The following is a 22,673-nucleotide window of genomic DNA, read 5'->3' as shown; positions in this document are numbered from 1 at the left end:
GGAGGAGAGGGAATTTCGGCGCCTTAGTTTGGTTTGGTTTATGGGGTTTAACGTCCCAAAGCGACTAAGGCTATGAGAGACGCCGTAGTGGAGGGCTCCGGAAATTTCGGCCACCTGGGATTCTTTAACATGCACTGACATCGCACAGTACACGGGCCTCGAATTTCTCCTCCAAAGAAATTCAGCCGCCGCGGCCGGGATCGAACCCGCGTCTTTCGGGCCAGCAGCCGAGCACCATAGCCACTGAGCCACCGCGGCGGCATTTCGGCTCCTTAGTTTCCGTTCTATTGCCAGAAAAAGTTTTAGTTGAGTATACTTTCTTCCTGAAAATGAGACACAGCATTAAATTATCTGGTCCAAACGTTTTATTTCATCCATTCAAAAAGTCACTTTCAAGACAAACTGACAGAAGTGATGCTTTGAGGCAGCAGGGACAGGGGTGATTCAATCTAAACTCGACGGGTATCTACAAGAGCGTCCCGCTGTCCCCTACCACTGAAAAAAAGCCATACAAATATACAGACTGCTTTTGCCTTTGCATTGAAGTTGAAACTCAAATGTCTTTGTTGCAGAGCGCAGATTGCACCAAACAATAATAGTCAGCCAGCAGTCTGGGAAGTTCAATGGCGAGGCCGGGCGTTACATGAGACGGAAAAAAAAAAGACAGACAAGACAAACACACACGAGTGCTAGGCTTATGTACATGCTCCACCTTAGTTTGTACAAATACACTTGGAGCCAAGCCAGTAGCATATTGAATCCGCTTCATGGCACACACTTTGTTTATGAATGACGCGCCAGGTCTCTTTCATTCATACTGCTTGTGCCGATGGAACGGCAGCTTGTCCAAACTATGCAAGATTTTACAACCGTCCTGTCCATGCCTTTCGCGCATATTTTTTTCCTGTTTCGCAACGCACGAGACACTTCAAATTGTACTTGCCAGGGAAGAGAAGAGCGCATCATCTCTACACCCCCGCTTTCTACTTGCAAACAGCCCTCCACAATGAAGTGTTGTCCTTCCAAATGGTCTATGTACATTGGATCACCGCGAACGCGTTGGTAAGAAAATGGCCAGGAGAAGCCAGTGTGCGCGCTTTGGCCCGAACTGGCCGACAGTCCGTGTGAAGTAAAGCTTGATTATGAGTGGACTGTACACGTGAAGGTGATTTCCGCAGAAATGCGGCAATCGAAGACATCGTGTTTCACAAGCTGAAATAAACAAAATCTAAATGGGTGGGAGCCAAACCATTAAGCCTTCGATGGCAAACTGTGATGGCAAACAAGTGTTACACGTGCAGTCACCATCTCATAAATGTGTGAAGAAAGGTAACTACAAGACCGCAGCGCTGGTATGTTATGTGACACAGCGCTACAACTGCTTTTTTCGCTAAGCAGAATACAGTAGCCCTTGCTGTTGGCAACATTTGTAGCCAGTGCCGTTTCTGTCACACACACAAAAATATATATAAAAAAACACGTGAAAACCAACACATTACGTTAACCAAAATATTTTTTTTTCTTCGTCAACCAAACAAAGCTTTGGCAAGCAATAATCGTAGCCGCTGCTGCTGTCGGATCAGTGCCTACAAGTGAGAAAAGAAACGAACAACACACACACGCATTGAATCACGGTTGCCGTTGTGTACACCAGAGGGCGTCGAGTGTCACTGCACAAAACAACACAACACGGACCGTGCAACTGGCTGTAAATAACCGCGGCGTAACCGCGGCAACCTGGCGATCTGTTCCAACAAGACACCGCCACTCCACCCCAGAAAGGAGAAAAACTGCTGTCCCTCGGACTCGGCAGCACTCGCGTTTTTTTCATGGCAGATCCAGTAACGATGGCCGCTTCATTGGATCGGCAGCGGTCCTGCGTCGGTCCGAGATCCGATCCTTGATTCAAAATCCGACCGCTCAAGCGGTCTCAATGCCTTCGTCCTGTGCATGAACCACCATGGCAGACTGGTCCATGGCTAAGAGCGCCTGGACCGTTTCGATGGGGATGCTGCCGTCACTGGGCACCTGAAATGATGGTTAAGAAAAAAAAAAAAAACACTCGTTCCATGCTCGTGAGCTTGAGCCACATTTCAAACGCCTCAATTTTCAAAGCAGAAGCAGCAGTTCCCCCTCACCGTAGTCAAATGATAGCTTCAAAAGAAATTAGTGATGAACCCCACAGAAGCTTGACCTATTCACAGCGAGTTATATTTTATTGGTGCAGTTCTGTTGCTGGAGACAGATTATGTCCTGGTAACCTCTGTTTGCACACCGAGTTGACGCACTGGCAACCGGTTTATTTTTCTGTGCTGATGATTTCCGGAGGAACACAACAGCTATCTATTAAGGGGAACACTGGTCTTGGACCTATTTTCCTTATTCTTAGTCCAATCCTAATGAAACTGTAACATCTTGCTCAGTTTTTTATACTGATTTCATCAATGAAATTATCTTTCTCATAAATCAGTCTGTTCCTCCAGGATAATTAATTTTAATTAGTCATTCATTAGTACCTCAGTGCAAAAAAACTGCTCAATAAAAAATCATTTTTAATCCATGGCTGCATAGTATGGTGAGTAAAGAGTGCAATAATCAAAGCGGTTTTTCCGTTTTACCCTCATTAGTAATTTTACAGCACTTGAAATATCAATGTTCAAGGCGTGAATGTAATGCATCGATAAACTTTGCGGAATTATAAACTTTTGAAGTGCGATTGAACAAATCTGCTTCTATTATTGCACACACTGTGACTTCAGCTTCCCTTAGCAAACAATGACATCTCTGTCTGTCCTAGATGTTGAGATATTTTCGTGCCATTAAATTGTCTGCTCCTGCATAAATTAAGCCCACACGATAATCTGAATTTAATATCATGGTCAATATGTTGATTTCTTGAAGGAAAAACATTGATACAGTTGTAAAATAAAGGCTGTAGATTCCACAAATGCCATTTTTTGAAAATCGATTTTATAGTCATTTTTTGGTCTCAAAGACCAGTGTCCCCCCTTAATCAATACAGTGTAACGTTGTTGCAGCGAAGTTGTCGGTGCAAACCCCCCCCCCCCCAACTCACCTGGAGCGTGGTCGTCCCGTCGGGGTTCTGCACGATCACCACGTTGCCCAGGGCAGTGGTCTGCTCCTCCTCGGGTGTCTCCAACTGCACCAGGCTTCCCTCGGCGTCCTCGTAGGCGTTCACAATCTGGCCGTCGGGCAGCATGTACTGCCGGATGACGGGCTGCGCCGCCGCCGCTGCTGCCGTCACCGCGGTGCCGTTCACCGCTTCCCCATCTTCCGCGCAGACCACCTGCACACACAGCGGCAAGCACCGTTTTATAGGTACACCGTTTTATAGGTACACCGTTTACAACCAATCGATGCCAGCCTGCGATTTGGTTTCTAGAAAAAGAAAAGCCACACAGCTTTCCCAAATCACTGCGAGTGAAGGAAAATCTCAAGTGAAGCAAGTACTAACGATATGTCGCACTCAAAGGGGATCGCAAAACAGTTCGACACATTGATAATTAAATATGCACAAAGTGGCAACAGATAAGCTTTCTGTAGTAAAACACTCTCCGGGGTATGTTGGTTCATAGCTGGCAAGAATAAAAGCGCAACAAGACGACACAAAGAAGGAGGAAAAACAACAGGACAGGCGCTAACTTGCAACACTTTACTGTCTTCATAAACTGCCGCACATATATCTACCACAAGGGGGGGGGGGGGTAAAGACATTAATGACCGTTTGAGAGAACATAGTCTGTCATTAAAGAATGGGACCGGGTCAAATCTACCGCTTCACTGTAAGGATTGCTGGAAAGAAGAAGAAGGAAAAAAGAAGGCATGTGGAGCAAAACTCTTGGAAACAAGTGTAATCTGCAAAAGTAAAGACACGATCGCACGCAAATTGATAGAAGCACACAGAATATGTAGAAGTGGGAGTGCATGTGTTAGCACCCCGTCGATCATGATATATAAAAAAGAATGTCAGTTTTTAGATATGGCATAGTTCTGCGGAGTCACCTGTTCTTGTTTTGTCATATTCGAGTCTCTTCGCACGTGCCTTCAACTGTGTTCCCCCTATCTGTCTTTACCCCCCCCCCCCCCCCCCCCCCCCCCCCCCTTGTGGTAGATATATGTGCGGCGGTTTATGAAGACAGTAAAGTGTTGCAAGTTAGCGCCTGACCTGTTGTTTTTCCTCCTTCTTTGTGTCGTCTTGTTGCGCTTTTATTCTTGCAAGCTTTCTGTAACCTAGAAGCGTGCCCGCCACCATGTTGGCAAAGCACCACTCATCAGGGCGCTGCGATAAGCCTAACCTGCTTCGCATCCACAGCTGACGGTTCTCTGGAACTAGCCACAACCTATCATAAGGTATCTAATCCTGTTACTACAGTGAAAGCTTGTTAATTCGACCCCCGTTAATTCGGAAAACAGGATAATTCGACGCGCACGCGAGGTCCCTACAATTATACATAGGAGTCTATGGGGCGAAACTCTTGTTAATTCGAACAAATTTTGCCGTGCGTCGGTTAATTCGACTTCACTTCGCAGCCCACCAAGCCGGTGCGCTGAGAGCAAAAAGAAAAAAAAAACACTGCCACGAGCGGCGCTACTGTACGGCTGATAGGCCATCCGTGTGGTCACTGTCATCAGCAGCGTGAGAGAGGGCGAGAGAAGCGAGGTTAGCAAAGCGGCTGGCGTCTTTTCTTTGTGCTTTGTTGTGCCACAGCAGTCGTGTGGGTGTTGTCCGCTTAACCCTGTCGACAGCAAGTCTCGTTTTGGCCTGTGTCATCGTTTCCACGTGTTCTTGCTGCTATGATCGCGGTTATTTAACCATAAGAAGGCGCCTTTTTTGGTAATTGCGCGCTTTGTCAGGGTGTTTACTGCGCTGCTTATTGTTGCTGTTGTTGTTGCGACTGAGAGAAGGATGAAAGGACATTGCACGGGCCTTCCTACTGGCTCAGCCAAGCCACCACCGCTGCCATGTGCAGATAGAGGAGAGTTAAAAGATTAGAGGAAAGATAAAGAGAAAAGATAAGACGCGTGTCGCAGCAACAACCGCGTCCGGACGCTGGCTGAAAAAAAACAGATAAGCGGCCGAAGCCGCGCTCGCCTCACTTCCTCCCCACGCTGCTTTTGAGTGGGTAGCGCGCAGTGCCTGCGCGCCTCGCCTTTGTGTGCTGTCAGCTGACCGAGGATGAAATAACTGAAGTGACAGGCGCTGACGACGACGATTCGCCAGAAGGTGACGATTGTGAGCAGTTGTCCCAAATGCCGAAGTGCACAGTGAAAGAAGCCGCAGAAGCCTTGTCCATGCGGGAGGACTTCTGTGAACAAATCCCTGATGGTGCGTGTGCCGCGGAGCACCTGGCAGCTGTTAGAGCTATCGTAGTCGCTCAAATTCGCTCGAAAAAGCAGACGACGATAACAGATTTCTTTGCCAAATAAAGGTATACATCCTGTTGCGGCAAACATTGTTTTTTGTTGTTCATTCAATATTTCGACATTCGGATAATTCGACAATTTTTCGCGGTCCCGTCAGTGTCAAATTAACGAGCTTTTACTGTAGTACACTATAAGTAGAATAACCGCTCAGATACAGTTGGTTTCCACAACACCTTCGGCAACGAAGTAAGCAAAGAACACCAAGCGAGGGACGCCACCAGGTTTTAGTTAGGTAGGTTTCGCCGCTTGACAGCAATGTAGCGTGGGAAAACGAGTACAACAGATCGAAGGCCACCTTCAAGCACATCACAAGTTAACCTTGTTGCACGGTTTCATGGCACTAGCGTTGCCAACAGGTGCCTAAGGCTCTGCAGGTGGCTCGTCTCCAAGTGAGAGAAGCGATCGAACATCACGGTTAGGAGAAGCGCCAGTTGAAGGGACGCGGCACTTCATTCGATATATCAAACTGATGAAAATGGGCTTCGATATGCCGCGCGACTTTCCTATACTTTTATGCATGATTTTCAAGGGGATAATCTGCGCGTCTGATATACCCAATATTTCGAAATATCCAGGCTCAGCTGCATTTGTGCCGCTGTCTGAAGTCGACCCCGCCCTGGAACACAATGACGAACAGTGGCCTTGCATTCATGCCTGTGAGCTCCTCCTACTGTCTCTTTTTGAGACTACAATAACAGCAATAGCTAACAATAATGCAGTAAAGAAGGATGCATGGCGCAAGCTCCTGGGTTAAAACAAGTATAGAAAAGCTATAGAAACATGTGCAGAATAAATCAATGTAAAACAAGAAAAAATACTAACAAAGTACACATGTAATGAATAACAAGGAAGTATCGAAAAAAGGATGGAACAGTAATTAACATCATTCGAATTGTACGCAGCTTGACCAGAGTGTCAGAGAAGTGCCCTATCAATGCTTGCTTCACTGAACGACAAGGAACACTTCCGCCAAAGCCTGGCACAAATCAGGCTTAAGGGGGGACATGGGTCTTAGAGCATTTTTTTTTTATTTACATACCAAATACAATGAAACTGCACAGACATATTTAGTTTTTTCTGCTGATTTCAAATATGCAATTTGTTTATTTCTAGGCCAATTAGTTCCTGAGATATTAATATATATCATGCCATTGTCTGCTCAAACAATAGAAAAAAAATGGGCTACCAGAAATTTAATTTTTATATGTGGGTAGATACTACAATGTGTGAGGAATGCAACGCTGGAAGCAGTTTTCAGTTTTTTGTCCATGTGGACAAATGGGCGTAATACCGTATTTACTCGCGTAATAGGCGCACTCGCATAATAGGCGCACCCCTAGTTAGGGCGCGAAAAATCAGATTTTTTTATTTCCGCGCATAATAGGCGCACCCCGAACTTGGCACTGTGATCAATACTGTATTTACACGATTGCAAGCCGACGCCTCGCCACCCCCCGCTTCCCAATCTTTATTTTAACAAAGTTTTTGCTGAACTGACTACTAGTCCCTACTAGTGCTGCTGCCGTCGCAGCTGCTGCGGACCCACAGCACGTACAACGACATCGCGTAGAACAGCCGCACACAGTTTTCAGGGATGCTCACTTTAAACGTCTGTTTGGAAAGCTTCATCTCCAGCCGGAAACGTTCCCGACTTAGGCCCGCGAAAACCTTGGAGTCGCGTACGAAAATTTAAGGACGCCGCAGTCGCAACTGCCGCACTTCTCGGCCACGTCGTATTTTCCGACCTGCCGCACGCTTGCCGCGTTCGAGAGCAAACTCCCAGCTGTGTAGCTGTTAAGGTGCTTGCCCGTCGAGCTAAAACATCAACGCTCCGCGGCAAAGCCATAAACCACGATAACTATCGCGCTACCGCAAATCCCGGCACTTGACAGCAACAAAAAAAAAAAAAAAAAGAGCTGGAGATGCTGATGGCGATATAGATAGCGAAAGCTCGCGGCGGAGGAAAACGATGATGATGATGAGCTTGGCCTTGGGCGGCGTCTGGAAGCTCCTGTGCGCGTGTGTGGCCTCTGCGATCAAACGCCCGTTGCGCGCAGCCGGAGCCGATCGCGGAGGCCTCGGCGCGTGCATTCCGAAAGTTTCGGTGCGGCCCTTACACGGCCTTTTTTTTTTTAACATTTTCTTTGCGAAAACGGGGTGCGGCCCGTACACGAGTGCGTTTACGCGGTGTGTTCAATTTTGCGAGTCGAAAAATTTCCGGAAATTTTACCCCGCGTAATAGGCGCACCCCGAACTTTGAGCCGGATTTTCTGGAAAAAAAGTGCGCCTATTATGCGAGTAAATACGGTAGTTAGTTTTCAAGTGAGTTAACCAGACATACAATGCCAGAAAACACGACACACATGAAACTAACTATTAATGTCCACATGGACAATAAACTGAAAACTGCTTCCAGCGTTGCATTCCTCACACATTGTAGTATCTACCCACATATTTAAATTAAATTTCTGGTGGCCCATTTTTTTTCTACTGTTTGAGCAGACAATGGCATGATATATATTAATATCTCAGGAACTAATTGGTCCAGAAATAAACAAATTGCATATTTGAAATCAGCAGAAAAAGCTAAATAAGTCTGTACAGTTTCATTGCATTTGGTCAGTAAATAAAAAAAAATTATCTAAGACCCATGTCCCCCCTTAAGACCCCCGTTTTTCTGCGGTGGGGAAAATTTTGGATTCCGCATATTGAGAGCGAAGGATCTGCAATGTTCGGCGAGAAGCTTTTCACCTAGCATGGTGTTTCTTGCCTCATTGCTCTGCAGTCAAGGCTATGCAGTTCTATGCCTGCCCGCACTTTCTTCACCCTCTTCCCTCGACCCTGTGGCTCTTCCACAGTCTTCCATTCCTTCTGAACAGCCTGCGTCGCCTTTCCACATTTGTAGCAACTCTTTCTTGCCAGTCCACGGCAATCGCCCCTGGTCGTCGAGAGGTTGGCTTCCCTGAGCTTGCATCAGCATAGCTCCATTTGTTACCAGATTCTACCTTTCAAGAGCATTGAGATGATCAAACTACTCAGATCTCCCCGATCTGTAATTTCTAGAGATGTTCCCAAACATCATCATCATCATCATCAACCAGACCACGACCACTGCAGGACAAAGGCCTCTCCCATGTCTCTCCAATCAACTCTGTCCTTTGCCAGTTGCGGCCACCGTATCCCCGCAAACTTCTCAATCTCATCCGCCCACCTAACTTTCTGTCGCCCCCTGCTACGCTTGCCTTCTCTTGGAATCCACTCCGTTACCCTTAAGGACCAGTGATTATCCTGCCTTTGCATTACATGCCCTGCCCAAGCCCACTTCTTCCTCTTGATTTCGACAGGCATGTCATTAACCCGTGTTTGTTCCCTCACCCACTCTGCCCGTTTTCGATCTCTTAACGTTACACGTATCATTTTTACTTCCACAGCTTGCTGCAAACATAAAAACAATGCCATATATAAAAAAAATGAATGTGGCTGGTAGCATGCAATTCCTTTCCCCGGAAATGCAGAAAACTGGAGTCCTTAGATTAGATATCTGCAGCTGACCTGTGTGATCTCGTGCTGAGAGTCCTCGTTGCCGTGGCTCTCCACAACTTGGACTTCGGGCTGCCTCTGGCTTGTGGCTTCGGCCTGAGGCTCCTCCCGGGGCTCGGCTGGAAGCATGGCCTCGGCCGCCTCCGTGGCTTCCGGGGGCGTGGCCGACTCCTGCTGGGAGATGGAGACCGGCGCCGTGGCCATGGATGCCTCGGCCAGAGGCGGGTGCGGCGGCGAGCTCTCCGACGAGGTCACCACGCGGACAAAGTTGCGGCTCAGCAGCGACTGGCCAGGCAGGATCTGCACCTGTGGGCAAAAGAAAAAAAGTAAAAACAGATAAAACGACAGTCTAAGTCTATCTCACAACTGCGTGCGTGTGGGTGCCACATGGTGCTGCACACACACACACACACACACACACAAAAACCAGATTCACTAGTTCTGACATTTATTAGCTTGTTCATTCATTCTAAAGCCCACAGTGCCATCAAATGGCATTAGAGTATTTGCAAAACATTGTAGATATGTTTCCAGCTGTGTGTAGTGTTCAAAAGCGCAAGCAATAAAAATGTCCCCAAAGCGCTACTCCACTGTTGCACTTTCAGTCAACACATTACGCGACAGGGTATACAGCTCATTCAACCAAAATGCCGTCGGCATAGTAGTAGTAGTCAGCACTGCATGTCTGAAATAATTAGGGGCTACATAAAAATTGCCGCAGAAGGGCAGAGTTTGTATTGCACAGGTTTCTATAGGAGCTTTGACAGGACCGGCGAACAAAAATAAGGCAGCCAGGAAAAATGCAGCACCCAGGAATGTAACAGTGGGGTTCAGCCCTAATGCATGCCCCGAGGCATAGCAACGTGGTATCCACAGAAAAATACAAGCATATAATTTGCAAACACCAAGAGAAACGCCGCACCTTGGAACCTCGGCACAAATCCAGTTTGCTGTCATAGCAAGCGCCCAGAAGCGTCACCGATCGCAGTGGGGAAGTGACACTTACGTTGTGGGGACGCCTTCGTCCCCTGCGTTCGCTTTCCCTCAACGCACTAGTTCCCTGTAGTTAGCTCCCCCGAAACGCACTCTTCTCAGTTTGGTTACTTTAACAACTCGCGTTGCAGCGACACCAGCGCCACGGATGGCGTTTTGCTGCGCGCTCGCGGGGACCGACGGGCTCTCTTCTGGTCAGCACCGGGATAGCTCGCGGACGTTTCGCGAGCCGCTCCGCTCTTCGGCGGCGGCGACCTCGTGTGGAAACATGTTCCCCTCAGCTCGTCCCGTCCGGCCTCAGAGATATTCCCTCTGCCCTAGCGTGGGCGAACATTCGCTCGTAACCGTGCTGGTGAGTCGGACATCCTCGATTCCTCAGTGTATTTTGTTGCTAGCTGGCGTTATTGTTGTTATAGCAATAAATGCCTTGTTTGTGTCAGCCAGTGTGTCGTTCCTTTGTTCCCGTAGAGCAAGGCCCGCTGTGGTCGGCGCGCGCTCGGTAGCGCTCGCGACCACGGGGTGGGGTCCGGGCGGTTTTGAACTGTGTCAGCCGCGGTAAAACAGGGAAAACATATTTATCTCCCCTATTTAAACCCCACAACGTTCAGACTTACCCAAGGTGCAGTCTTCTTTTTCTACAATGACAACCACAAGGTGAGCGCACTGATGAGGCAATGAAAATCGTTATGGGTGAATTATGCAAATTTTTACACCCCACTTTGAACGGAGTGAGTTCTAGTTGAAACAATGCATCCATCTTAGGCACTGTTACATGGTGCAGCAGTCAAGCTGCCAGACAACCATGAAGAAAGAGTTCTTTATACAAGAAAAGTGTCAAGAGATGTAGGTAAACCTTGATTTGCTGAACTCTCGCTTCATGAACCTCATGATTCAACACTGCATTTTGGCTTCCCTGGCACATAGCTATCCAGACTTTTTGACTAAACATCCCGGCCACTGCAGTCAAATTTTGATGGAGGCGAAATTCTAGAGGCCCGTGTGCTGTGCGATGTCAGTGCACGTTGAAGAACCCCAGGTGGTCGAAATTTCTGGAGCCCTTCACTACGGAGTCCCTCACAGCCTGAGTCGCTTTGGGACATTAAGCCCCCATAAAACTAAACTAAACTAATCTTTAACAGAACAACACTTCCAGCTTAGTGGAAGCAGCCTGCACCATCAATGAAAGTTGAGTTTTGCAGTTGACTGGCTGAAGGGCTACAATTTTTCCGTTCAATTTAAACTGTGTGGAAAGCTGCAGCCACAGAGTCAAACTGTTTCCTCAATTCAATTAAATTTCTGATTTGGTGAGGTAACAAGATGTGCCGAATACAGTAAAACCTCTCTATAGTACTCAGACAAGCAAAATTATATGCTATACCAAGGTCTTCTACATCAGTTGTCAGTGATGGCAGGGCGCTGAGGATGCTCTTTGGTTGGTTTATAAAAGAAACACTCACAAACACTTTCTATCCTGCTCTTGTCTCTTAATGTGGTAATTATTTATTTTCAGTTATCTCATTTCATGTTATCCTGTTTACGATTTTGTTTATGTCTTGTGAAAGTGCCACATTTGCACAAATACAATACAGCTATGAATATAATGAGAGTTTGATTTCATGTTGTTTCCCACTGCCGTGCTGTAAATGTTCACCCTTTTCTTCCCTTCCCTACTCTTCACTGTATTTTTACTGCCCTTCCTTTCTCAGCTGGTTTCTTTCTGTGTTCGTAGCCAGCTTTCCTTTTCCGTGCGCGCCGCGCCGTTTTGCCTCACAGTCCCATGGACTTCGAGAAATTGGCTTCTCCTCACCGCTTCTGAGCTTGGCGGTGAAGCCAATTCCATTGGCTTCTCCTTGCGGTTATTATGCTTGATGGTGAAGCCAATCCCAAAAGTTGGCTTCTCCTCACAGCTCTCGAGCCTGGTGGAGACGCTATCACAAAAAACACCATTTTATCGTCTTTGGTATCCATTTGCCTCCGAATGTTGGCCTCGCGCCTGCTGCGTTGACATCATTCCGCAGGAGGTACGGCACCACGGCCAGACGCTCTTTACTATAGCAGTTTCTTTGAAAAAAAATCATTACTATAACCGAAAAAAAAAAAAAACACTCGTCTATGAAAGGCGAAACAGGACAGCAGTTTTACTTCACTATATCTGAGTCTACTATAGCAGGATTCTACTGTACCATTAAACTGGTATATAAATGAACGAAGCACTGTCAGCTAAAGGAGAAAGAATCCAACTGTTTCGAAAGATGTGGTGCTCTCTGCAGAGGTGCGAAAACTGATCTGCTGCCCAGAAAACTGGTTGAAAACTAGCGCACGCGGGCAACGCAGAAGGGATCCAGTTCTACGAGGAGCCAATTGCACCTGCTAAGTGGCAGCCATGCGCTTGACAACTGCCACCATCCGTCACTTGCTGCTTGAAAAAAGTGGGTTGTTCATTCATTTGAGTCACAAACTCTTTTCTTGATCCCAACAAAATCCTTAACTGAGGAAAATACTATACAGCAAAGCCTCAATAATTCAAATAATTCCTGTAATCCCATAATTTCAAATGCAAATTTGACCAGCTAATTCAAAGCGCCGGCCTACACCAGCCCGGTTGATTCGAAGATGAGAGGTGCTATGCGAATATGCCCAATCCCCGATTTTCGGTGCAAACCGGTGAAGCGACGGCCCCTTGGAGCCGCGAGGCAGCGCACAAGAGCGATGCCGAGTAGTTGCCAACGGATCAACCATCAAAAAATCACAGCCCACCTTGTGCAGCTGCGACTTGCCGGACTGCTGGATGAACTGAAAGGTCTCCGTGTGGGTGGGAGCCGCGGCGACTGTGGTTGCGGGCGCCACGACCGTTGCTGCCGCCGTGACCGGTGCCGGTGCAGTGCTGACCGGCTGGGTTGTGGCAGCGGTGGTGGCCTCGTCGTCGTTGCCGTTGGTAACGGCCTCGTCCGACACGGGCAGGCCGGCAAACTCGAGGTTCTCCAGCATGTTCTCCGACAGGCTGTCGCTGTTGAGCGTCGCCTCGATGATGCCGTCAACCTTGGCTGCCTCACTGCTCTCGACACCACTGCCCCTACGTACCACCCAACAGTTACAAACGGGACACAGCCCACTTACACGCCATGTGCATACTGAAGAAACAAGCTGACGAGGTGCTGGTACAATGTTTAGGGGAATCCCCCAACATGAAGCAGACTTGTAATAAGGGAGTAATCACACTCACTGGTATCCACCCAAGCTCTCGCAAATTCACTCTCGCCCTACCATATGCTACCTGACCAGTTTAAGGCGGTGGTCCCAGATTCGAACGATGGACAAGGACGAATTTTTCTTGAACTGCGAAGCTTCTGTGAAAGCAAGGTAGCTTTCTTTGCGGCCGTACAGCTGTGCATGTGTGGATGCCAATAAGCAATTACTCCCTAATGACAAGATGCTACACTGTGAGAACCCAAGGACCTGACAACAAGACAAATCCATTGCTACATGCCCCCCCCCCCCCCCCCAAGTTTCTCTCTTGTCATCTCCAACCACTACAGGACAAAGACCTCTTCTACATCTCTCCGATTAACCCTGTCCTGTGCCAGCCGTGGGCCCCTTATCCCCGCAAAGTTCCCGATCTCATCTTACGCTCTGTCGCCCCTGTTACGTCTAAGTCTGTTACTCTAAACAACCACAGGATATCTCCCAGGTGCGTTAACACTAAAGGCATGACAACAGGTATGGCAAGGAGAACGGCAGATTGGGGCGAGTTGGTGGTTATTCATAACTATTCAGAAACAGCACTACCAAGCATGGGACAAAGAAGAAAAGACACACACTGTGCTATGTGCACGCTTTCCTCTCTGTCTCGTGTTCGGTAGCGCTGCTTTTAAATAATTCCTGCAAAAACACCTACGTGAGCACCACGAAGGCGTCCTCGTCGTCCAGCCGTATCCGCTTGTTGGGAGGCAGCGGCTCCCCGTGCAGCGCAGCCACCATCTCCTCGGGTGTGACAAACTCGACAGAGTTGCCGCCCGCGGCCGCCGCGGCACCGCTGCTGTCCGCCATGCTGCTGGCCGGCTGGCTCTGGCTGCTCTCGCTCTCCACGCGCACCCGCTTGCGAGTGGGGGGCGCCACCTTGGCCACGGATTCCTCCTCCCGGATGGCGTACAGGCCAGTCGCAATGCCCATCGCCTGGGCCACATTCTCATCTTCGATCTGCACGCCAGCACGAGAGGACGCGGCACAGAGTCAACAACCGCAGCCACCAAAGTTGTTCAAGATAACCTGAGCAACAGCTAATTGCAAATACGAGGCCCAAAGCAATGCGTAAGCGCATTATGCACGACCTAGAGTTGCTACGCAGAGGTCTTTTCCGCATCCCGGCTGTCAATTCTATGAGGAAAGAGTAACTTGTGTGACAAGTGCAAGATAATGGCATTTGGAATTGTCACGATGCTTCAACATACAGTTGAGCCTCGTTATAACGAAGCTGAAGGGGCCCGACGATTACTTCATAACAGCCGTAGCTTCGTTATAGCCTGTGTTGACCGAGCTTCCAAGGGGAATCGTCATTCCTTCCTTATATCCATTACTTCATCATAAACAGTTTCGTTTCAAAGAACTATACAAAGATTCGAGTAATTAGTCACACAGTGAAAACAAAATTTGTTTGCAATATCTCTTTTCTTTTGTCGGAAAGAATTTGTATTTTTAGTCTGAACTATTTGTACTGATATTAGAGATTATTCGGAAACAGTCCTTGCAACTGGCAAACAATTTTTACTGTTCACCATCACCTCTCAACCAAAAATTTTATATCTGCACACCTCTAGTGTTTCGGTTTCCTTGAGAGCTAGGAGTGTGTCCGAATAAAGAAATCCAAATACAGTAATCCCTTGTTATAACGAAATAGCTTTATTCGAAATTTCTTCCGGTCCCGACCCAGACGCATGCATTTTAAGCCGCATTACTCGAAGCGCACGAAGAGCTTGACCCGCTTAGAGCGAAGTGGCGAGCGTAGGCATGGCCGCCACTGAGCGGAGGCATCGCCGCCATGGCGGTGACCCTTTGCGCATGCAGTGTCAAATTAATACCGGCGCAGGTACCAAGCGAGTGCCCCACCTCACCGGGTCCATATTCCATGGTGCAGCGCGCCCGAACCGTTAATCTTGATCAGAAGCGCATGGCTGGTGCCCCCGGTGATAGAATCCACACGAAAATAAAGTTTTCCTCACACTTAGCGATGCCAGAAAAACGCGGTGTCTCGAATGCGGAAAAGTGGCTGGTCATTCTCGATTCGTGCCATCCGACTAGACAAACCGTCTAAATGCGTGGTAGGCGCGGACGTGACGCTACGCGAACACCAACACTCAGACCGTAGAATAAACTGCACGGCTGCACACCTCGGAAAAAAATCGTCCAGTGGTCGTGCAAAGCCCCTACAGCAAAACCGTTCAGTTTTCATGCGCGCGCAGCGTAATCATTTTCTGAGCGCAACAAACGCTACCTCAGACTCGGGCAACATTTTTCGACGCTGTTGTTGTGTCTGTAGGAAGGATGAAAGGGAAAGCGCACACGCCTGCCCACTGGCTCGGGCTGCGCAACACTCGCTGCCTCGTGCAGACAGAGGAGATGAAAGATGTGAGAGGAAAGATCTTAAGAACAGACGCGCGTGGCAACCGCGTCCGCCGAAGCGACGACGCTGGTTATAATTCCCCAAGCCCCCACCCTTCTCCGCGCTTTCCAGCGCGATACTCTTAGCCTTTCGTGACCCGCGCACCCCCCTACAAAAGTGGCGACTGCCTTCCACCCCCGCCTTCCCCCCTCAATGTCACACTGCTAGGCAGGCAGCTGCGCATTTGTGTCCGCTCTCCCAGTACTCTTTCCTCCCCATGCCACTTCTTTTCCATCGACACACAGGCAGCGGGCGGCTCAGCCCCCAGTGGACCAACACCCCCTACACGGAGTAGGCAAGTCCCTGTCACTTCCTCTTCCCTCCTCTTTCACTCTTCGGTCTGCTAGCTTCTCGGACGCCAGTTACTCCGCTCACTCGCTCGCCTCCTCGCTTGCAGCTACGACGTTGCGCGCTCTGCCTTCTGCGTCGCCTGCCGCGTGCGTTTGGATCCGGGCTGTAGGCCGTGTGATTTGTTAGGCGCGCCTTGTGTGTGCTTTTGTGGTATCCAATGATACCGTATTTTCCGGTGTATAAGACGCGGTTTTTTTTTTTCAAAAATCTTGCTGGTGCGTCCTATACAAGGGTGCGTCTTATATGCGAATTTTCCGGTTTTTTTTTTTTTTTTGCGAGTTCAGAAATTACTCAGGTTCATGTTCAAGCTTTTTTCACCGAAAAAATATTACTACCAATAACGCGGTTGTAACATGGTTAATACTTGAATACGGAGACCGCCGTGCGCAACTTTTTTAGGTGAACTTTATGATGAAACGGCGGGGTTGACCACTTCCGGGATCTTAAACACGCGGCCGTTTCGGAGGCCCCAAGCAAAGGTAATGTGAAATGTCAAAAGATGGCGACAGTCGCGCTTCTCGCCATTGTCAAGACAAGCCAAGAGAAGCCGATGTTTTTTTTTAGTCACCCTTTGCAAGTACGTAGTGCGAAGAGAATGCTTCAGACGTGTTGCCTTTTCGATAGCGCATCCGAAGATGAAGACTTTGAAGTTTTTATGTAAAAATAAATTGTTATGGACATAAAGAGAGTTCTTTCGCTTTTTTTTCTTTTGTGCTAAAACGTGGGCTGGTATGGCGTGAGTGTTGCCTTTTTCGATCACTTAGCGTTGCTTAAGAACTTCTCATACATAAGCATGTTTAATTAAGCCTCATTAGCCTAACTGGGTAAATTGGGGTGCGTCTTATACACGGGTGCGTCTTATATACCAATTTTTTCAATGACAGCCTGCATATATGGCGGGTGCGTCTTATACAAAGGTGCGTCTTGTACACCGGAAAATACGGTAAATGGCTCCGTCAGTCTCCGGGCGAAAGTGTCTGACTTTGGAACAGAAAGTTTTGCTGATAAAAGAAGTGGAAAAAGGCGGCCGGCAGAAAACTGACACTGCGAAGGAATTCGGCATACCGCCTTCTACTTTGTCAACTGTGTTGAAAAACAAGGAAGCTGTGCTGGATGGCTTTGAAAAGAGCTTCTCGGCGAAGAGAAAGAGGAATCGTGATTCGGAATATCCGGAAGTGGAAGGTGCACTTCTACAGTGGCTCAAGAACGCCAGGAGTGCAAATCTCCCCGTACATGGACCTGCTCTTACCGCAAAAGCCGAAGCTCTCGCCCTTCAAATGGGCCATAAAGATTTCAAGTGCAGCAATGGCTGGCTGGAACAGTTCAAGAAACCACACGGCGTGACCTCAAAGTCAAACGTCGGCAAAAGCGCAGCCGTGAACTGTGTGTGACACTGTAGACGTATGGCACCAACATCGGCTCCATGCTTTACTTGAAAAGTATGCAGACAAAGACGTCTACAATCTAGATGAGGCAGCATTTTTCTACAAGATGCTACCAAATCGCACGTTCACTACCACTGGCGCATCCTCATCCGGAGGAAAACAGTGCAAGGAGTGTGTCACGGTGCTCTTTGGTGCCAATGCAACAGGCGAAGACAAGCTTCCCTTGTTGATACTGGGGAAGGCAGAGAAACCGCGGTGCTTCCGAAATGCAGCAATTCCTAAGGAATGTATCTACAGGAGCAACAAGCGGGCATGGATGACTGCAGCTATTTTCGAAGACTGCAAGCGCTTTATGGATAGACGGTTCCGCGGAAAGAATCAGCAAGTGCTTTTCATAGCTGCCAATTGCCTGAGCCACGTGAAGATCGAAAACCTGACAGTAATCACTGTAGAATTTTTGTCTGCAAACACAACCGCGGTACTGCAACCGATGGACCAGGGCATCATCGAGACCACCCGGAAGCTGTACCGCAAGGCTCTTTTGCAGCGCATGCTCACGGCATATGACGCCAGCAAGAGCTACAACATCTATTTGCTTGGTGCGATCCACTTGCTGAACTTATCCTGGAAAGAACTCGCACCTTCGAAGGTCGCCAACTGCTTTGCGCACGCCGGCTTTTCCCGCGCCGTCGTCAGCGGCCCTGACGATGACCAGCCTGAGGATGACCAACCTGACGATGACCGGCCTTGCAGTGATCTGTATGAGGCTGTTTATGAAATTTCTGGCCAAGAGGTAGAAGGAGACTGTGACATTTGCGTTGGCTGATGCTGCTGCTCCCGTGGTTGCCCCAGCAACGGATGCCGATATAATTGACACTCTTGGTAGTCCCGACGAGGACGAAGAGTCGGCGGACAAAGAGCCACGTGAAGTGCCAACTATGGTGCAGACGCGCGAGTACCTACGCCTCCTGCAAAATAAGGTTGAGTGCACAGGCGGCGACCGCGGCCTCCTGCAATGCTTGGGAAAGTTAGAACAGGGGTTGCTCGCACCCGGTATGAACATGAAACAGGCAAAACTCACTGCCATCTTTTCACTTGAATAAAGTTTTGCTTCACTGAATACATCGTATTTTGACTTTCTCGCAGTTGTGGCGCAATTAAATCTCGACTGTTTTAGTTTTTTTCGAGCGGTCGCTTATATCGAATTATTGCTTATAAAAAATTTTTTCGCCGTCCCGCTGACTTCGTTATAACGAGGGATTACTGTGTGAATCAAATGTGTTCACTGTTCAGTTCATATGCAATTCAGAAAATGAATAGTGAAAAATTTCACAATCGGCAGCAATAGAACACCGCACACCTTCGTATATTCAATTGCGGCAAAACCACAATACCCGAAGACTGAGTCATTTAAACTGTCAGAACAGTACAAAAGCATCCTCTTCACTTACTTCTCCACTCTTTATCACATGGCCTCACCTTGACCAGCTGGCTCCCCACGTGGGCAGCTTCCTCACCGGGCTCCACGGCCACCAGGGTCTCCTGACTCAGGGCCCGCATCTCCCTCAGCACCTCTTCCAGCTGGATCAGCATGTCCGGGATCTGCACCCATCATCAGCCCCCAGGTGTCAGCAAGCACCCCCTCCCAGAAGAGTCCATCCGACACAGTGTACGCACACAGGCTAGCAAGTCTGTCCCCCAACTAACCGAAGAACAACAACTGAACATTGAAGGTTTTCGTTTTTGTTGCTTCAGCAGGAAGTACTACATTTAGAACAGATGCAGTGAGACGGAAAAAAAAATAGCCACGGCAGGTCTTTGCTCCAGTGAAGCCTGCTAACAGAAGAAATTCAGCGTGGCAACATCTTGCAAGAATGGCGTGACGCATTCCGCTTCGAAGTTTTGGGTGAAACGACAATGTTTACCTATCAGCCTATTTTCACTTGTGCGTTATCACCGCTGTCCTCCTCTTAATACTGTTCTTTCCTTTTTCTCCAACTACAAAACACCTCTTATTGCGGCTGCCTGGAGGGAAAGCAGGAGCTCTTCACTTTTGTACAGCTGCAAAGCACTTTCAATCCTCTGCCAATAATCGTGAAGGTTTCATGGCAGGGGTGCGCAAATATTTGAAACTTCAATTATGAATTAAACATATTAGCTATTCGGCTCCGATTTGACTCGAGAGATTAACATTTAGAGAATTTCTGAATATCTGGCAGTGATCGAATAGTACACAAACTTTGATAAATCCAACCACCGCAGAACCACATTATCTGGGAAAACTGTCCAAAGACCGAGTTTTAAGTGTTAGGAAAATGGCACAAAGACGCCCTTTTCCCTTTCTTCTACAGTGTTAATCGCGTGCGCCGATCACAATCGGACCACGGGCTTGGACCTCGCACAAAATTCCACACGGGGCTTTCCCGTATATCACACATAATAAGAAAAAGATGGCTGACCACATGCTACAGCCAATCACAATGTACAAGAGAGTGTGTGGTGTTTTCTTTGATCCTTCCATACTGTGTTGCAAGCTTAAGGGGGGACGCGGGTTTTAGAATGGTCAAAAATGGTCAAAAAATTGTTTTTTAGAAAAACGCATTTTCGGAATGTTTGTACCTTCAAGCACCTACCCTCAAAATATTATAGCTGAATTCGATCGGGAAATACGCTAAAATCTGATTTCAGAACACCACGGGAGTCGCAAAATCCCCCAAAACGGGCAAAAAATTTTCAAACTTCCCGCGCGCGCCATGACCGAAGCAGCAGGCCGATCGCCGCCATCTTGGGCTCGTTTTGAAGCTTGTTTCTTTGTGCGCATTTTGAGGTATCTCAAAATGGCGTCGCTCAAGCGGAGCGGCCGCCGTCGCAGGTTTTCCGGAGGGCGCTTCCAGGCCGCTGATTGGTTGGAGCGCGCACGTGCGGTGCTCCGTGCCTCCCATTGGCCGGCGCGCCGTTTTTTTTTCTTTCTGTTTTATTTTCGCGCTCGTAGTCCTCGCTCCTCTGCTCTCTGCGCGTGTGCTGCTGCTTTGATCGCGTTCGTGCACGGTCGCGTTTCCCGACACAGTCTTTCTGTTTTGTGCCGGGATGTCTGGAGACGCTCGCCTAAAGAGGAAGACGCGTCAAGCGTATGGAAAAAAACGAAAGCGTGCATGGAACGCGCGGCTGAAGGAGGACAGCGCTGCCGCGGCGTCTGCATCACCGGACGACGGCGCGCTGCCACCATCGCCTGTTGCGTCCGAAGCGGCGTCTTCTCACGCTAACTGCAACACACCTCGTGTTATGGGGTCGTCAGCTGGCTTTTCGGTCAGAGATCGCATCGATACGGTGTACTACTCTGCTGACGAGTCTGCCGAGTGCGCGAGAAATGCGGCGACCGTGAAGGAGCGTCTATCGTCGCAGAGCGCTACGGAACGGAAATTCAAGCTACTGGATGTTCAGCTGGAGAGCGATGGCAAGGAGAGTGGCACACAGTTTGTCATCGTCGACTTAGCCGTGATAAATACGATCTGTGGGATTGGGCTTTGTCCCGAGTGCGGCACGAAGAGTCTGACTTTGTCAAAGGTGGGCAAAGAGTATGGGCTGTCTATGAAGCTCATGCTCTCCTGTAGCTCCTGTGACCTGCGTGAAGAGCGTTTCTCGTCTCCGCGTGTAGCCGGAGGTGCTAATGGCAAAGCAACGCCTTTTGAAGTGAATGTGCGCGCAATGAAGGCCATCCAAAGCATCGGCAAGGGGGCAACAGCCCTGAGCGACTTCTTCGCTGTAATGAACATATCTCATCGTGGCTTGCACCACAAGACGTATCAGGGCCACATGAAGAAGATGGTGGGTGCCTGTAGTGCGACCGCTACCGAGTGCGAGGGCAGCAGCGTTGCTCGCATCAAGGAATTGTATGCAGAGCTCGGCAATGCGCCCGGGAATATCGATGTTACCTATGACGGCAGCTGGCTCACTCGCGGACATAGCTCCCACACTTGTGTTGGGTGCATTATTGAAATGCACACTGGTCTGGTTATAGACCATGTTGTGCTATCAAACTTTTGCCTTGGCTGTGCAAACGGACCGAAAGAAAACGAGCCAGGCCATGCAGCATGGCTCATCCAGCATGCTCCACTGTGCCAAAAAAACATTGACTGTAAAGCTGGCCAGATGGAGGTGGAAGCGGCCCTGTGCTTGTTTCGGCGCTCATTAGAGAAGCACAAGCTAAGATATACCACCATGCTCTCGGATGGGGACAGCCGAACATTTCATGCACTTATGGAAGATGCAGTCTATGGCTTCATCAAAGTTGAAAAAAAAGACTGCATCAACCACGTCCACAAGCGCATGGGAGCTGCCTTGCGCGCTCTTGTGGACAAAAAACAAGCCCAAAGTGAACCACTTGTGGTAAAGGTAGGCTAACGCAAGACAGGATAAAAAAAATAACAAGCTATTATGGTTATGCCTTGCGAAGCCACAAGCATGACGTGCCAGGCATGCAGAGAGCAGTCCTGGCCACACTGCAGCACATGTCGTCGACGGATGACGCACCGAAACATGACCTCTGCCCTGAAGGCCCAGAGTCTTGGTGTCAGTTCAACAGGGCTGTGGCTAAGGATGAGGATGCCCCGCCACACAAGAATAGCCTGCCTGACTTCGTGAGCAAGGCATTGGAGCCTGTGTTTAGGCGGCTCAGTGGCGATGCCTTGTTGGAGCGCTGCAGTGATGGCATCACGCAAAACTCCAATGAGAGCTTACATGCAATGATTTGGGATCAGGTCCCAAAGAACCAACACGCATCGCTACGCAGCATTGAAAGGGGAGTGGCTGAGGCTATCAGCCGCTTCAACCAGAGCCTAATGCAGACTAGTGTACAAATTGCAGAGAAGCTTGGCTACAGTGCAGGAACTTGCTCAGTGCGCCGCAGCCTTGAGAAGGAAAGACGCAGGCTTGTTAAGTCTGAAAAGAAGCACTCGGAGAGTAGCGCTACCAAGACCAGGCTGGCAATGCGACACAAGCCTTCAAACGACCCAGCATACAGCCCTGGTCTGCTGTAGACCGGTTTCATTCTGAGACCAACCAGTTTTAGGTCATGTGAATAAATATGCGACTGTGTTTTAGCTCTAAACATTGTGTAACTTCATTTGTCTGTAGCATGGCCATTTTATTACACAATTGGAGCAATTATTTAGCTTGCAGAGCTCTGAAACTGGCTTGTGAATTGGTAAATGTTGTCTCTCATGCTGATTCTGTGAGTAGTACATGGCTATAAGGCAAGCTTTAGCCACTTTTTTGAGAAAGTACTGTCACACATTTAATATCAC

General features: G+C 48.6%; 1 protein-coding gene across 2 annotated transcripts in view; it reads right to left on the bottom strand.

Moving 5' to 3' along the window:
* Nucleotides 1-347: 347 nt before the first annotated feature.
* LOC149330521 (uncharacterized) overlaps nucleotides 348-22,673 on the bottom strand; it is a 35,359-nt gene continuing 13,033 nt past the window's right edge. For both annotated transcript variants that reach the window (XM_089561141.1, XM_089561142.1), the window contains exons 6-11: nucleotides 18,850-18,972; nucleotides 13,874-14,175; nucleotides 12,736-13,051; nucleotides 8,998-9,291; nucleotides 3,077-3,307; nucleotides 348-2,028 (exon numbers count right to left, since the gene is read on the bottom strand). In XM_089561141.1, the coding sequence (XP_089417267.1) occupies nucleotides 1,921-2,028; nucleotides 3,077-3,307; nucleotides 8,998-9,291; nucleotides 12,736-13,051; nucleotides 13,874-14,175; nucleotides 18,850-18,972 (1,374 nt within the window). In that variant the 3' untranslated portion in view covers nucleotides 348-1,920. The remainder of the gene's footprint in view (nucleotides 2,029-3,076; nucleotides 3,308-8,997; nucleotides 9,292-12,735; nucleotides 13,052-13,873; nucleotides 14,176-18,849; nucleotides 18,973-22,673) is intronic.

This window comes from Amblyomma mixtum, chromosome 9 (genome assembly GCF_055824585.1).
Source record: "Amblyomma mixtum isolate Tamu chromosome 9, ASM5582458v1, whole genome shotgun sequence".
NCBI classification, from domain to species: domain Eukaryota; kingdom Metazoa; phylum Arthropoda; class Arachnida; order Ixodida; family Ixodidae; genus Amblyomma; species Amblyomma mixtum.
The sequence above is the reverse complement of the archived record's forward strand: the minus strand, read 5'-3'. Positions and strand labels throughout refer to the sequence as shown.